This window comes from Lissotriton vulgaris, chromosome 9 (assembly GCF_964263255.1).
Source record: "Lissotriton vulgaris chromosome 9, aLisVul1.2, whole genome shotgun sequence".
Taxonomy (NCBI): Eukaryota; Metazoa; Chordata; class Amphibia; order Caudata; family Salamandridae; genus Lissotriton; species Lissotriton vulgaris.
Genome location: NC_141697.1, coordinates 1013562554 through 1013578839, shown reverse-complemented (window position 1 = coordinate 1013578839; position 16286 = coordinate 1013562554). Strand labels below are relative to the sequence as shown.

Below are 16286 nucleotides of genomic sequence, written 5' to 3'. Positions count from 1 at the left end.
TATTCAGAATTTTCCAATGCTTCAATATGGTTTTCTTCACTTGATTGGAAGATGTAGTGAAAGTTTGAACCATAGTCATCCGATCTTTGGTAGTCTCGGGCCTCTGGTGTTGCAGGAGTGCCTCACGATTGTTGTTAAATGCTCTCTTTCGTGCCTGGCGTATTAGTCGGTTGGGGTAATGCCGATCTTTCAGGTTGACTGCCAATTCCTTGGCATGATGTTCGTACAGGGTGTTAGATGAACAATTTCGTCTAATCCTGAGAAATTGGCCGACAGGTAAATTCTCGCGGAGTGCTTGAGGATGAAAGCTCTGAAATGACAAAAGCGAGTTACGTGCCATCGGTTTCTTGAACAGTTCACTCTGTAGGCCACCCTCTGCCGGAAAGATCTGGAGATCAAGGTACGCTAATTTGTTTTTACTGCTCTCCATGGTAAACTTGAGAAATTGATTCCTAGAGTTTAACCATGTATGAAAGGACGATACCTCTGTAGCCGTCCCTCTCCAAATCACCAAGACGTCATCAATGTATCGTTTCCACAGTACCACCTGATGGATGAAGGGGTTACTGTGGTTAAATACATGGTCTTGCTCGAATTGATGCATGTAAAGGTTTGCCAAACTAGGCGCAAAGACACTCCCCATTGAGGTCCCTGACACCTGGAGATAGAGATCGTTCTGGTACTGAAATTTTTTTGCCATCATGGCGATCCTCGCACACTCCATGATGAAAGCGACAGGTGTTATGGTATCCATTTGTCTAGCCTCTAGGAGGCTCCTAATGCAGTCCAGTGTTTCTTGCTGCGGGATTGACGTATACAATGATTCAACGTCGAAGCTGACCATGAGGTCTGTCTCAACGTTGAACTCAATGTCGGCCAGTAGTCTAAGCACATCACCAGTATCTTGTAGGTATGTTGGTGTTTCCTTTACGATAGGTTTTAGGAAGAAATCCACGAAGGTAGATAAAGGTTCGAGTAACGAACCTATGCCCGAGATAATGGGCCTTCCCGGGGGCGGTCTCTGGGCCTTATGTATTTTAGGAAGGCAGTAAAAGTAGGGAATAACCGGGTGTGTTGTTATCAAATATCTTGCTTCGTGAGGGGTAATCCAACCTTCTGCTGTTCCTTCCTCCACCAGACTCTTGATGTCATTCGAGATTCTGGGAGTTGGGTCTTCAATGAGGAGACGGTAGGATTTGGTGTCATTAAGTTGTCGTTGACATTCTTGATGATAGGTTATAGTGTCTTGTAGCACTATAGCTCCGCCCTTGTCAGCCGGCTTGATAGTCAGAGACCTGTCATTAGACAGAGCAGAAAGCGCTGATTTCTCTAAGTTGGACATGTTATGAAAAGTCTTCCGTCGTTGTTCGATATTAGTGACCTCGTGTGTCACTGCTTGTTCAAAAGCTAAGACATTTGCTGGTACTTGATGGTTCAGAGGAGTAAATGTCGATTTGGGTCTAAGGCCGGTATTCTGTTCACCTTGATCAAAGTTGTCAGACTCGTTCATATCAGAGCTAGTAGTCTTGAAGAAAAAATGCAGACGTATTTTCCTATAAAAACTTTCGAGCTCGCACCTCAAGTTGAACATATTGCCTGTATTGGTAGGAACAAAGCCCAGCCCTTTGTTCAAAACAGTGTTCTCAAGCGGTGTCATACTCCTTGAACTCAGGTTCACTACTAAGTCGCAGCTCCTGTTGTCGGGCCTGTCTTGTTGGCCTGAGGAGCCCAATTCACAGTTTGTTGGCCTCTCCTTTTGCCGCGGTTCCTGCCTCGGCCCTGCCATAAAAAAGACTGATCATAGTAGAATGACGGGTTTGGGGGATACATGGGCATAGGGTGACCCATAGGTGGAGGGCCCATCGCTCCGGGATGATAGTTCCATGGGCCTGGGGGCCACCACTGTCCCGGATTGGGGTACTGTGGTCCTCCCCGGCCTCTATTGGGTCTTCGTTGGAAACCACCACCTCGTGTCCCGGTGTTAGGGCCTGTGTTGGAGTTCCCTTGATCACTGGAGCCCGAGTCCGAGCCCGAAGAAGAAGAATTCGACCCATATCTCCTGCCTTTGGAATTGGTTGAAGGAGCTACATAGGAGTCACTCAGGTAGGGGTAAGCCAATTCCATGGAGAAACGTGCCAGGTCTTTTTTGAACTTCTCCACTTTGTTAAGCAGGATGTTGTCATAATATTCCTTGTTCGTTTTGTTGGCATCGTCCAAGTTCTTTTTATAGATCACAGGCCGCACAGCTGCGTTGATTTGGCCCTCCAGAACTTGGATCTCTACCAATAAGGCGTCCGCTGTTTTCTTTGCTGTCTTAATAATTAAAACCAGCCAATCACGGGTGCACCGCCATCCAATCAAAGCCCAATTTTTCAAGAATTCTTTGTCTTTCAGAAAAAGTCTGGGTGTCGTGGTGACAATTAAACCAGACGGTGCACACTTACCATGTAGGTACTCGTTCATAATCACACCGTGTAATGAGATGCGGGAGTGATTCTTTTTCAGGTTCAAAAGTTTAACCCAATCATCCTCTGTTGTGGGAGTAGAGGTAGAGGGTAAGTCATCTAATATGCTGGGGTTGTTACTTAGAATGGTATTGAGATCCTCATCGTCAAATGCTAGGCCACCAAATTCCTCCATGGCGAGGAACTGCAACAGACAGACAACTAAATAAAAGAAGTGGGTGAGCTGAATTGCACTACAACATTTGCTGTGTGGTGCTAAATAGGAAAACAAAGACCCGCAGCCGAGGCTGCTCCATACACTATCACAACAACTCGTAAGAGAGGGTCCGAGGGAAGTGTTTAACGACCAAACAGGCTAGTACCCCCTGTGTAACTACCTACATAACAACAAAGCCCATTGGTCACGTGGTGCTGAGATATAACAATTAACACTGGTAAAGTTGCACAACAATTAAAGACTATCAACTTGATGATTAAGTCCTATCAGCCCACCTGATGGCGGAGCCTCATCATCTAGGACTTCCAAAACCAGGTTGTGTGCGATCGCCCAATTAGATATTAGCAACGCATCACAAAACCGAGGTATGGTTACCAAAATTGTAAGTCTAGATAGTGGGACTGATATGTGCAGTGCAAAAAGGAAAAAGTGAAGTGGATTAAAATGGCTATCAAGGCAAACAAAAACCTTTAATAGTGTTCACCTGGATGTCAGATTAAAAATAGTGGACTGACAGTGTGAAATAATCACTGTCTAACTTGCTTGGTAGAAATCAAGACAAAGATCTATACAGGGCCAACATGTTTCTGCCTTCTTGTGGAGTGTCACTGGCATTCGTCAGGGCCAAGCTAAAGTCTGCTACTGCAAGGGCACTATCATATGTGCTCAACTAAGAAATAAGAAAATAAACATACTAGTGATAAATTAGAAACCATCCTACCACATCTTCTCAGTATTGTTCTGATGATGCAATAGGTCTTTCCTATGTAGGAAAAAAGAGAGGAAAACATTGTAGACATTGCATGTGTATTATCCTTACAATTATATCTACAGCGAGAGCAAAGTCAAAGTTGCTAATGCTTGTGCACGACCAGTGGTAATGTAAAATACTCTCAGACTGGACCATCATAACTCTATGATAGTCACATGTACAATATATTATGTTTCGTCACACAATGAATAAGTATACAAAAGTTTAACACTTACCCATCAGTGTGTGGGAAGTGGACCTCACCTCACCCGGCAACTGCTCGGACGAATAAGGCACCGCTCTAAACATATAAAGACAAACTCTGTGGTAGATGCATGTCTTAAGGATACGACCTCTGTGTGCTGTTGAAGAAACCCACTTATTTTTCTAGTCTGTCTGTAACCAGTAACCCACCGGTGTCCTTGATGGCCCTATCGGACAGATAAGGTATCTGGTCCCCTATACTGGGGTACTGAGTGGTTATCCCATGATATCTACCGATGTTGGTGTAGACCACTGGGACATTAAGCTGTTTTCAAATGTAGCAAGATGTCTGCCCTATATTAGAGCCATTCCTCAGGCGGGAAGGACAAATTAAAGACTTGTGAGTCCCTAGGGCCTGTACTCCCCAGTACCTAGAATGACTTAGGTGTCTGGTCCCCTGCAGTGTGTTCCTACGGGGAGTTAAGCGTCACAGCATTATGCTAAGACAACAGCCAGTGACTAAAAAGCAGCCGTTTAAGAATGCTGCTAGTAACTGATGAGGTTGATGTCCCAGCTAAATTCACTATTGATAGGGGGAGTTAAGTGCCACAGTATTATGCCAAGACAACAGCCACGTGACCAATGGGCTTTGTTGTTATGTAGGTAGATACACAGGGGGTACTAGCCTGTTTGGTCGTTAAACACTTCCCTCGGACCCTCTCTTACGAGTTGTTGTGATAGTGTATGGAGCAGCCTCGGCTGCGGGTCTTTGTTTTCCTATTTAGCACCACACAGCAAATGTTGTAGTGCAATTCAGCTCACCCACTTCTTTTATTTAGTTGTCTGTCTGTTGCAGTTCCTCGCCATGGAGGAATTTGGTGGCCTAGCATTTGACGATGAGGATCTCAATACCATTCTAAGTAACAACCCCAGCATATTAGATGACTTACCCTCTACCTCTACTCCCACAACAGAGGATGATTGGGTTAAACTTTTGAACCTGAAAAAGAATCACTCCCGCATCTCATTACACGGTGTGATTATGAACGAGTACCTACATGGTAAGTGTGCACCGTCTGGTTTAATTGTCACCACGACACCCAGACTTTTTCTGAAAGACAAAGAATTCTTGAAAAATTGGGCTTTGATTGGATGGCGGTGCACCCGTGATTGGCTGGTTTTAATTATTAAGACAGCAAAGAAAACAGCGGACGCCTTATTGGTAGAGATCCAAGTTCTGGAGGGCCAAATCAACGCAGCTGTGCGGCCTGTGATCTATAAAAAGAACTTGGACGATGCCAACAAAACGAACAAGGAATATTATGACAACATCCTGCTTAACAAAGTGGAGAAGTTCAAAAAAGACCTGGCACGTTTCTCCATGGAATTGGCTTACCCCTACCTGAGTGACTCCTATGTAGCTCCTTCAACCAATTCCAAAGGCAGGAGATATGGGTCGAATTCTTCTTCTTCGGGCTCGGACTCGGGCTCCAGTGATCAAGGGAACTCCAACACAGGCCCTAACACCGGGACACGAGGTGGTGGTTTCCAACGAAGACCCAATAGAGGCCGGGGAGGACCACAGTACCCCAATCCGGGACAGTGGTGGCCCCCAGGCCCATGGAACTATCATCCCGGAGCGATGGGCCCTCCACCTATGGGTCACCCTATGCCCATGTATCCCCCAAACCCGTCATTCTACTATGATCAGTCTTTTTTATGGCAGGGCCGAGGCAGGAACCGCGGCAAAAGGAGAGGCCAACAAACTGTGAATTGGGCTCCTCAGGCCAACAAGACAGGCCCGACAACAGGAGCTGCGACTTAGTAGTGAACCTGAGTTCAAGGACTATGACACCGCTTGAGAACACTGTTTTGAACAAAGGGCTGGGCTTTGTTCCTACCAATACAGGCGATATGTTCAACTTGAGGTGCGAGCTCGAAAGTTTTTATAGGAAAATACGTCTGCATTTTTTCTTCAAGACTACTAGCTCTGATATGAACGAGTCTGACAACTTTGATCAAGGTGAACAGAATACCGGCCTTAGACCCAAATCGACATTTACTCCTCTGAACCATCAAGTACCAGCAAATGTCTTAGCTTTTGAACAAGCAGTGACACACGAGGTCACTAATATCGAACAACGACGGAAGACTTTTCATAACATGTCCAACTTAGAGAAATCAGCGCTTTCTGCTCTGTCTAATGACAGGTCTCTGACTATCAAGCCGGCTGACAAGGGCGGAGCTATAGTGCTACAAGACACTATAACCTATCATCAAGAATGTCAACGACAACTTAATGACACCAAATCCTACCGTCTCCTCATTGAAGACCCAACTCCCAGAATCTCGAATGACATCAAGAGTCTGGTGGAGGAAGGAACAGCAGAAGGTTGGATTACCCCTCACGAAGCAAGATATTTGATAACAACACACCCGGTTATTCCCTACTTTTACTGCCTTCCTAAAATACATAAGGCCCAGAGACCGCCCCGGGAAGGCCCATTATCTCGGGCATAGGTTCGTTACTCGAACCTTTATCTACCTTCGTGGATTTCTTCCTAAAACCTATCGTAAAGGAAACACCAACATACCTACAAGATACTGGTGATGTGCTTAGACTACTGGCCGACATTGAGTTCAACGTTGAGACAGACCTCATGGTCAGCTTCGACGTTGAATCATTGTATACGTAAATCCCGCAGCAAGAAACACTGGACTGCATTAGGAGCCTCCTAGAGGCTAGACAAATGGATACCATAACACCTGTCGCTTTCATCATGGAGTGTGCGAGGATCGCCATGATGGAAAAAAAATTTCAGTACCAGAACGATCTCTATCTCCAGGTGTCAGGGACCTCAATGGGGAGTGTCTTTGCGCCTAGTTTGGCAAACCTTTACATGCATCAATTCGAGCAAGACCATGTATTTAACCACAGTAACCCCTTCATCCATCAGGTGGTACTGTGGAAACGATACATTGATGACGTCTTGGTGATTTGGAGAGGGACGGCTACAGAGGTATCGTCCTTTCATACATGGTTAAACTCTAGGAATCAATTTCTCAAGTTTACCATGGAGAGCAGTAAAAACAAATTAGCGTACCTTGATCTCCAGATCTTTCCGGCAGAGGGTGGCCTACAGAGTGAACTGTTCAAGAAACCGATGGCACGTAACTCGCTTTTGTCATTTCAGAGCTTTCATCCTCAAGCACTCCGCGAGAATTTACCTGTCGGCCAATTTCTCAGGATTAGACGAAATTGTTCATCTAACACCCTGTACGAACATCATGCCAAGGAATTGGCAGTCAACCTGAAAGATCGGCATTACCCCAACCGACTAATACGCCAGGCACGAAAGAGAGCATTTAACAACAATCGTGAGGCACTCCTGCAACACCAGAGGCCCGAGACTACCAAAGATCGGATGACTATGGTTCAAACTTTCACTACATCTTCCAATCAAGTGAAGAAAACCATATTGAAGCATTGGAAAATTCTGAATACAGGTGCAGGGACAATACCTCGCCCGTTGTTTGCATTCAAAAGGGGACCATCTATTCGAGATAACCTGGTGCACACTAGACCTCGCAACGAAATAAAACAGACCACCAACACCCTCTGGAACAGCAATCCAGTTCAAGGTCATTACCCCTGTGGGAATTGTGCTGCTTGCCCACAGACACGGAAGACCTTCACAATTGACATGGGCACGAACAGACCGTGGAGACTAACTAGGCACACAAATTGCAACTCAGAAAAAGTAATATACCTGATCACTTGCCCTTGCAAGAAGCAATATGTGGGGCATACAACGCGGATGATTAAGTCCCGCATCAGCGAACATAAAAGCACAATCCGCTGCAGGAAGCAATCTACAGGCCTCACCAACCACTTTCTGGAAGCAAATCATAAAGTTGAGGATCTGTTCTGGGTTGTATTGGAACAGCCATACATTCCACAACATATTACTGATGTCTCCCACTTTCTTTTTGTCAAGGAGCAACGGTGGATATACAGATTGAAATCTGACGTCAACGGACTGAATGACAGCATTCCATGGTTGTCCATCTGAACACAACACTTACCATTGGGTGCTCTTTGATATCACATCATGGAGCGTTTGAGTATCCCACACACTTGTGGCGCTCATTATCAGGCACCTTTCATAATCACTTTTCAGGTTCAAAGGTTGGGTGTCCACTGACCTACCCATTTTCAGACTTACTAATCAAATCAGCAATTCTGATTATCTTCATTATTGATCATAATCTTGATCTCCCACTTTTCATTTATAGCTGATGACAGCGCTTAGGGGTGATAACATATCTCTCCCCACATTTATTCACTGTTGATTGAGGTCACATAGCGTCCTCCACGCTACCTATGACTGATAATCACCCTTGAATTCCCACGATGAAGATCACTGCCTTATCATATCATGGTAGACACTATCTTTGCTTTTGTGTTTTTGACTACTGCGCCGCGGCGCCTGTGTTGGCAGTTACATACTGCCTTGGGCTGTGCAGAGCATGGCAGGCTATCGAGCTAATACGGCAGTGTCTCGCTCTCGATGTGTAATGAACACACTACCATCGAGCATGCGCGGTGCAGCCAATCGGGCGCGCTTATCTCCAAGTCTACGCGCCCTCTGTCCGGGTCAGTTTGCGCATGTGCGGGGAACTCCTGTCCTTCACAGCGCAACGGCAGCGCATTAGAAGGACGCGTTTGCCCCCACGCTTGCCTCCACGCCTGCGCGCCCGCTATCCGGTTCAGTCTGCGCATGCGCGGGGGACTACTATCCCTAAACAGCGCAACGGCAGCGCATCAGAAGGACGGCCCAGCCGATTGCAATTATTCAATCAACTGCACTATAAATACACGTAAGTCCTGTCCGTCGGTGCCTCTCCTTCGGCTCGTGATTCCGCCGCAAGGTACCGACGGACAGGTAAGATGGGACCGGGTTGCTTGGACCCAGGGTTGTATACATTAGTTATGGTTTTGCCACTCCACCTTACCAATAGGGAATTTAGCTGGGACATCAGCTCACCAGTTACTAGCAGCATTTACAAACGGCTGCATATTAGACACTGGCTGTTGTCTTGGCATAATACTGTGGCACTTAACTCCCCCTATCAATAGTGAATTTAGCTGGGACATCAACCTCATCAGTTACTAGCAGCATTCTTAAACGGCTGCTTTTTAGTCACTGGCTGTTGTCTTAGCATAATGCTGTGACGCTTAACTCCCCGTAGGAACACACTGCAGGGGACCAGACACCTAAGTCATTCTAGGTACTGGGGAGTACAGGCCCTAGGGACTCACAAGTCTTTAATTTGTCCTTCCCGCCTGAGGAATGGCTCTAATATAGGGCAGACATCTTGCTACATTTGAAAACAGCTTAATGTCCCTGTGGTCTACACCAACATCGGTAGATATCATGGGATAACCACTCAGTACCCCAGTATAGGGGACCAGATACCTTATCTGTCCGATGGGGCCATCAAGGACACCGGTGGGTTACTGGTTACAGACAGACTAGAAAAATAAGTGGGTTTCTTCAACAGCACACAGAGGTCGTATCCTTAAGACATGCATCTACCACAGAGTTTGTCTTTATATGTTTAGAGCGGTGCCTTATTCGTCCGAGCAGTTGCCGGGTGAGGTGAGGTCCACTTCCCACACACTGATGGGTAAGTGTTAAACTTTTGTATACTTATTCATTGTGTGACGAAACATAATATATTGTACATGTGACTATCATAGAGTTATGATGGTCCAGTCTGAGAGTATTTTACATTACCACTGGTCGTGCACAAGCATTAGCAACTTTGACTTTGCTCTCGCTGTAGATATAATTGTAAGGATAATACACATGCAATGTCTACAATGTTTTCCTCTCTTTTTTCCTACATAGGAAAGACCTATTGCATCATCAGAACAATACTGAGAAGATGTGGTAGGATGGTTTCTAATTTATCACTAGTATGTTTATTTTCTTATTTCTTAGTTGAGCACATATGATAGTGCCCTTGCAGTAGCAGACTTTAGCTTGGCCCTGACGAATGCCAGTGACACTCCACAAGAAGGCAGAAACATGTTGGCCCTGTATAGATCTTTGTCTTGATTTCTACCAAGCAAGTTAGACAGTGATTATTTCACACTGTCAGTCCACTATTTTTAATCTGACATCCAGGTGAACACTATTAAAGGTTTTTGTTTGCCTTGATAGCCATTTTAATCCACTTCACTTTTTCCTTTTTGCACTGCACATATCAGTCCCACTATCTAGACTTACAATTTTGGTAACCATACCTCGGTTTTGTGATGCGTTGCTAATATCTAATTGGGCGATCGCACACAACCTGGTTTTGGAAGTCCTAGATGATGAGGCTCCGCCATCAGGTGGGCTGATAGGACTTAATCATCAAGTTGATAGTCTTTAATTGTTGTGCAACTTTACCAGTGTTAATTGTTATATCTCAGCACCACGTGACCAATGGGCTTTGTTGTTATGTAGGTAGTTACACAGGGGGTACTAGCCTGTTTGGTCGTTAAACACTTCCCTCGGACCCTCTCTTACGAGTTGTTGTGATAGAGCTAAGAGCTCACACAGAGCTTCCCCAAGCTCTAAACTCGGCCTTATCTGCCGGTCTAAGCCTACTCCGAACTCGTCCATATTACCCGAACAGGGCCTCGGAACCTCCCCTGCCCTTAGTCTCCCTGTCCCCGACAGTTACTCCTCGCCACACCCATTTTTCTCTAGCCTCAGCCCGCCCCGCGTCCTCCTGTCCTCCGCTCTCCCAAAGCTACCTTCTGCTGACCCTATGTCCACCCTTGATCCTCGGCGCATTCTACCTATCTCGCCGATACCCCCCCCCCTCCACCCGCGTGTTCCTCGACCACTCTCCTCGTGTCCCCCTGATACACCTCTCCCCAGCTCATAGCACGTTACACTCTCTGCACCACCCCAATTAACCCTCCACCCCTCTGTCCTCCACCTCACTCCCGCTGAGCCTCTCCCCCCCGCCCAGCCAAGATGCCCCCAGCCACACACTCGGTCACTCATCTCGGCCCCTCCTCTAACCTCCTTTCCCCCCAAGGACCGAACACCTTCGCTATATCGTTCCCACGAACCCTCTCTTTCAAATCTAAAAAACGCTTCAAACAGAACATAATAAGGCAACACCCCGAAACGCTAATTGTTGACATTTACCACTGCACAACTAGAGGTCAGAAGAAAATGGACTTCATTTTCCACACCAACAGACCTGACGTATGGGCCACCATCTTTAATTCATCCCTCCCCGTCTCCAAAACCACCTTCACTGATCACAACCGCAAACTAACAATCGCCCCCCTGAATCATCTATCCCTGTCAGGAGACATCTCCATCACCATTTATAAGAACGGCACCATTCTAATCCAGGCGAAAGAGGAGAACCTAGAGTTCTTTGACTCTCTCTTCCCCACTCTTAGGATGGCTACCACCCATTACCCACTCAAAACTCCCCCCGCCCAACCTTCCGGCTCCGCTCAAACTCTCATTCTCCAGAACTCGCCTCCCCAGCGTCCTTCCACTACACTACCTAGTCCCTCCACCACCCAGCTGCTACCGACAGCCCTAGCCCCCCATAACTCACAACTCCCGCCCCCCGCCCGCCTCACCCAACCTCCCCCCACTCAGCCCCCCTCGCTCCCCCTAGGGACCCCCAACTCACCCCTCCCCAGCCCCCGTAACTCCCCCTACTCTCAGTCCTACGCCCTCATTGACCCGCCCCAGCGTCCCCTCCCGTCCCTATCCCTCCAACCTGTCAATCTCTCGTCCTCACCAGACCCAGCTCCCCCTTTCTCCCTAGCCCCGCCCCCTCCCATTGCGCCCAATCTCATCCCCAAAGGACCCCAACCCCCCTACTCCCTAGCCCACAAAGTTCCACTTACTCCCAGCCTCCCCCCCCTCGTGATCCTAGACCATTCCCTAGCTCCAGAAGCACCACCCGCTCTCTGCCTCCACCCCTCAGTGATCCCAGACCCCTCATTAACACCAGCGCTCAATCCACCCCCGCCAATCCCCACCCCTCTTGTTCACATTGTACCCTCTAACGAAGTGAACACGCACCCCCTTTTGGCCAGCAATCCACCCCACCCTTTAACCCTCCCACAATTGATTTATAGACCTGACAACCCCATCACTCAACCACCTAACCCGCCATCCCTCTCTCCTCTAGCTCTCACTTCCCCCTCCACTGAAGATATCTCCCCCCCCCCGAAGGGACCGCAACACCACACCCTTAACAGCCCTCTCACAACCTAACCCTAATCCAGATCCTGCCACCTCCCGTCCTTTTATTCCTCCCAGTGGAAACTCGCCCAGAAGCCCCTCACACCCAGGACCCAGTTCCACTGATCCTCCTCTCCCCCCCGCACTCGAGATATCGCACCGCCTCGACCTTGTTGAAGCACAGATCTCGACCCTGATACTAGGACTGAAGGAAACCCTTTCTGCCCTCGGGAATCTCCAGCTAGCCCCCTCCACCTCCGCCCCACTCCACATCCCCCCGCCTCCCCCTAGGAATGACTATCCCCGTACCGTCCAGGCTCATACTCTCCCTTGTGCCCTGCCTCCTCTCACGAAAGTCCAGACGAAGCAGCGAGCAGTCATTCCCAGCAGAAACTTAACCTCCCTCTCCACTCTAGAAGTGAGCGCACTCGTCGCTTCATACGAACTCCCCCCGAACCAGCCTGCCCTGGCCCCACCCGTGAATTCGACCCTCTCCTCCTCGATCCAAGTCATCACCGGAGTAGGTAGGGACCTGCCCACCCGTAGAACCGTCAGACCCCCACTCTATCTGTCCCCCATTCCCAGAGCCAACCCTGACAATTTGAAAGCAAAAGAAGACCCCCCCCACTTGAATTGCATGCTTATCAATAGCCGGTCCGCAGTCAAACATGCAACGGAAATAGCTGAATCCATCCTCTCCCATGACCTGGATGTAGCCTTCATAACTGAAACGTGGCTAAACTCCCTATCCCACCCCATTCTGGATATGCTGGTGCCTCCCGGCTTCTCAATTATCCGCAAAGACAGGCCCATTCACAAAGGTGGCGGCATAGCGATCATCTACAAAAGCAACCTTGCAGTCTCTGAAGCTCCCTCCTACCTGCACAGCTCCTTCGAATGCCTGTCGGTCAACATCAAATCTCACGGTCATAGCTCTCGTCAGTGCCACCTCCTCTACCATCCCCCAGGCAATTCCAACAAATTTAAAGCTCAGTTATCGGATCTGATCACCCAATCCGCACTTAATGGCGACGACAATCTAATTATGGGCGACCTCAACCTTAGATGGAACGACCACAAAAACCCGCTGATTCAATCTCTCAACACCCTTCTACAAGACAACGACTTGGTCCAACATTGTTCAGAAGAAACACACTACAGAGGAGCGACCCTGGATGCCATCATTGCAAACAAAACTGCAGTCTCGATTGACCACATCATCCCGGTGGACTGGTCAGACCACCACATAATTTTATTTCATATCATCCAGCCGGCTGTGTCACTCCCACCCACTCAAGCCCCCCCCAAATGGGTCAGGAACACCTCCAGAGTTCCCCGAGACAAGCTTGAGGAAGGACTCAGCACTCTCCTCCCGAACACGTCGGAGCCCCTCTCTACCTCGGAACTGACCTCGCTCTACCATTCCAATCTAGAGCTCGTCCTAGATCAGCTGGCACCTCTGAAACTAAAAAAATCCAGAAGCATCCCCTCCAGAGCATGGTTCTCTACTGACATTAATGAGGAAAGAAGACACCTTAGATCCGTGGAAAGAACTTGGAGAAACAACCCCTCCGCCATGCATCGGGACCAACTCAAGGCAGCCCGCAAAATCTACCATACTCACATCAAAAGTAAGAAGGCTTCCTTCTTCAGTTCTGCATTAGACAATGCGAGAAACCGCCCCAAGGAACTCTTCGACATCATTAGAAACCAAACCTCCATTCCCAAGGCAGCCAACTTAGCTGCCTCCAAAACCCAATGCGACAACTTCGCAAGCTTCTTCAATGAAAAAAATCGCCAAAATCGATCGCTCCTTCATCCAGAGCACTGCAATCATCCACAACCCCCCAGTAACCTCACCTTTCCGCTGGTCTTCTTTCCAGCCGGTCGAGGTTGAAATGATAAGCAATCTTATCGACGCAGCGAAACCCTCCTCTCACTCTCTCGATCTACTTCCCTCAAGACTGACCAAGGACTTGAAGCTCACCCTAGCCCCAATCTGGGGCAAGATCATCAATAGCTCCTTAAGCGAGGGCCTCATCCCTGACTGCCTTAAACTAGGACAAGTCACTCCTCTGCTCAAAAAACCGGGCCTTGATCTCACAGACATGAACAACTTCAGACCGGTCTCGAATCTTCCGTTCCTAGCCAAAATTCTGGAAAGATGTGTGCTTTCACAGTTAAACCAACACTTAGAGAATTCTAACCTACTGGATCCTCTCCAATCCGGGTTCAGAAAGGGCTGCAGTACGGAAACCGCTATCCTAAATGTCCTTGATGACTTGCACATGTCACTTGACTCCAACCAATGTAGCCTCCTCATTCTCCTTGACCTCTCGGCTGCGTTTGACACAGTTGATCACTCCCTCCTACTTCACTTAATTAGTGAAGTAGTGTGGCTCACTGGTTAGAGGCGGCAGACCCGAGAGCAGAGGACGGCCCGGGACCAGGGTTCGATTCCCGGCGCGGCAGGTTTCTGGACCAGGGTCAGCGGACTCGATAATTCTCTCGCCTCGGTGCCCACTCCGATCAGCGATCACACTCTGCAACTCTGGGCATTAGCTTGCCTCATCTTCACTAACGGCCCCACCAGACCGCTGGGGATGCCTGGTCTCACCCTGGAGATACCCATTAAGGGACCATCTCTCAGGGAAGCCAGGAAGGGTTTCGCAGCGGTCGAAGCGCCTTGGGACCCTACGGGTAAGTAGTGCGCTATATAAATGCCAATACATTTACACATTTACATTTACACAATGTCCTCCGAGAAAGAGCGGGCATCGAAAACACAGTCCTAAAATGGTTCGCCTCCTTTCTTAACAACCGCTCTCAAAGAATAAAGATCAATAGTTTCGAGTCAGACCCCCTCCCCATCAACAGAGGTGTTCCCCAAGGATCAGTACTCTCCCCGCAACTTTTCAACATCTACATGGAACCCCTCACCTCTCTCCTAAGGAACTCTAACATCCCCTTCCACCTGTACGCGGATGACACTCAACTCTACTTGGAAACCACTTCGATCGCTGACATTCACAGACTTAATGCTACACTCATGGAGGTTCAACACTGGCTCTCAGCCAACCACCTCAAACTGAACAAAGAGAAAACGGAAGTCCTCCTAATTTCGAACAAAGATGAAAACCCACAAATAGTGGAATGGCTCAAAGCCTTAAATGCCCTCAATGTCTCTCTTACTCCAACGGACTCAGCAAAATCACTAGGAATCACTCTCGACCCCAAACTGGACATGAAGAAGCACATCTCCAATACCGCCAAAAGCGCGTTCTTGAACTTGAAACTTCTCTACAAAATTAAACCCTTCCTCCCCCCCAAAGATCTGAAACATGCCACCCAGGCACTTGTGCTCTCAAGAATTGACTATGGCATTGCTGTACTGACTGGAACAGCCAAGTCACACCTGGGACCCCTCAACTCCACCCTCAACGCTGCCGCAAGAATGATCACAGGAACAAAGAAATTTGACCACATCTCACCGGCACTCAAAGAACTGAAATGGCTCCCGATTGACCAACGAGCCAACTTCCGCACAGCTTGCCTCACACATAAAGCCTTGCATACAGGCAAACCAGAATACCTGGCCTCTAAACTCAAAAGGGCTGGTCAATCCAGGAACCTCAGAAGCTCCAACACACTCCTGCTCATCCCGCTGAAATCACAGAAACGCAAGACCTCAAACAAATCTTTTGCGGGGAACGCTCCCAGGATTTGGAACTCCATCCCCCCACATATCAGAACGACCGCCTCCTTCCCACAATTCAAAACGCTACTCAAAGCCCTCTTCCTTGAACGCTCCGGTGCTTAGCGAGAAGCCCATCTCCCAACAGCAGAAATCTGATAGCCTTTGCGGAACTCAGAACTAACTGATTCGCCCCCGAACTCCGTCTCTTACTGCGTTATTATTGTTGTTGTTCTGTTGGTGTACAGGCTATATTTCCCTCCTATCGTTTCTGATTCTTGTTTTCTATGCTTATTGCCCTGGTTGCATCTCTCTATTTGCTGTGAAGCGCTCTGATACCCTCGGGTCCAGCTAGCGCTATACAAAACTTCAATAAATAAATAAATAAATAAATAAGCATAGCGTAGCGTAGTGCAGCGGTCACTTTTTGTTCGCTCGTGGTCCTCAACATCAAGTTGGCGACCTGGAGCAAGCAAAATGACATCCCGGTGAGACTTTTTCCTCGTTCGCGATCAGCAACATCAAGTTGCCGATCGCGAGCATGGAAAATAAACCTCCTGGCGAGATTCTCAACACGGGGAGGTCAGGTTTCTCGCGATGAGAAACTACCAGTCCGCGTTGAGAGAGCTGCTGCTCGGAGTAAAAATGTACTTGAGCGGCAGAAAACTACAGCTCG

The 16286-nt window shown here is 48.1% G+C and overlaps 2 protein-coding genes across 2 annotated transcripts; one reads left to right on the top strand and one right to left on the bottom strand.

Moving 5' to 3' along the window:
* Positions 1 to 1680: 1680 nt before the first annotated feature.
* Positions 1681 to 2640, bottom strand: LOC147692720 (uncharacterized). The gene has a single exon (XM_086936825.1). The coding sequence runs from the start codon at positions 2638 to 2640 to the stop codon at positions 1681 to 1683; it is 960 nt and encodes a 319-aa protein (XP_086792951.1).
* A 1862-nt stretch (positions 2641 to 4502) lies between these two features.
* LOC147692719 (uncharacterized) lies at positions 4503 to 5462 on the top strand. Its single transcript, XM_086936824.1, has one exon. The coding sequence runs from the start codon at positions 4503 to 4505 to the stop codon at positions 5460 to 5462; it is 960 nt and encodes a 319-aa protein (XP_086792950.1).
* Positions 5463 to 16286: the final 10824 nt, after the last annotated feature.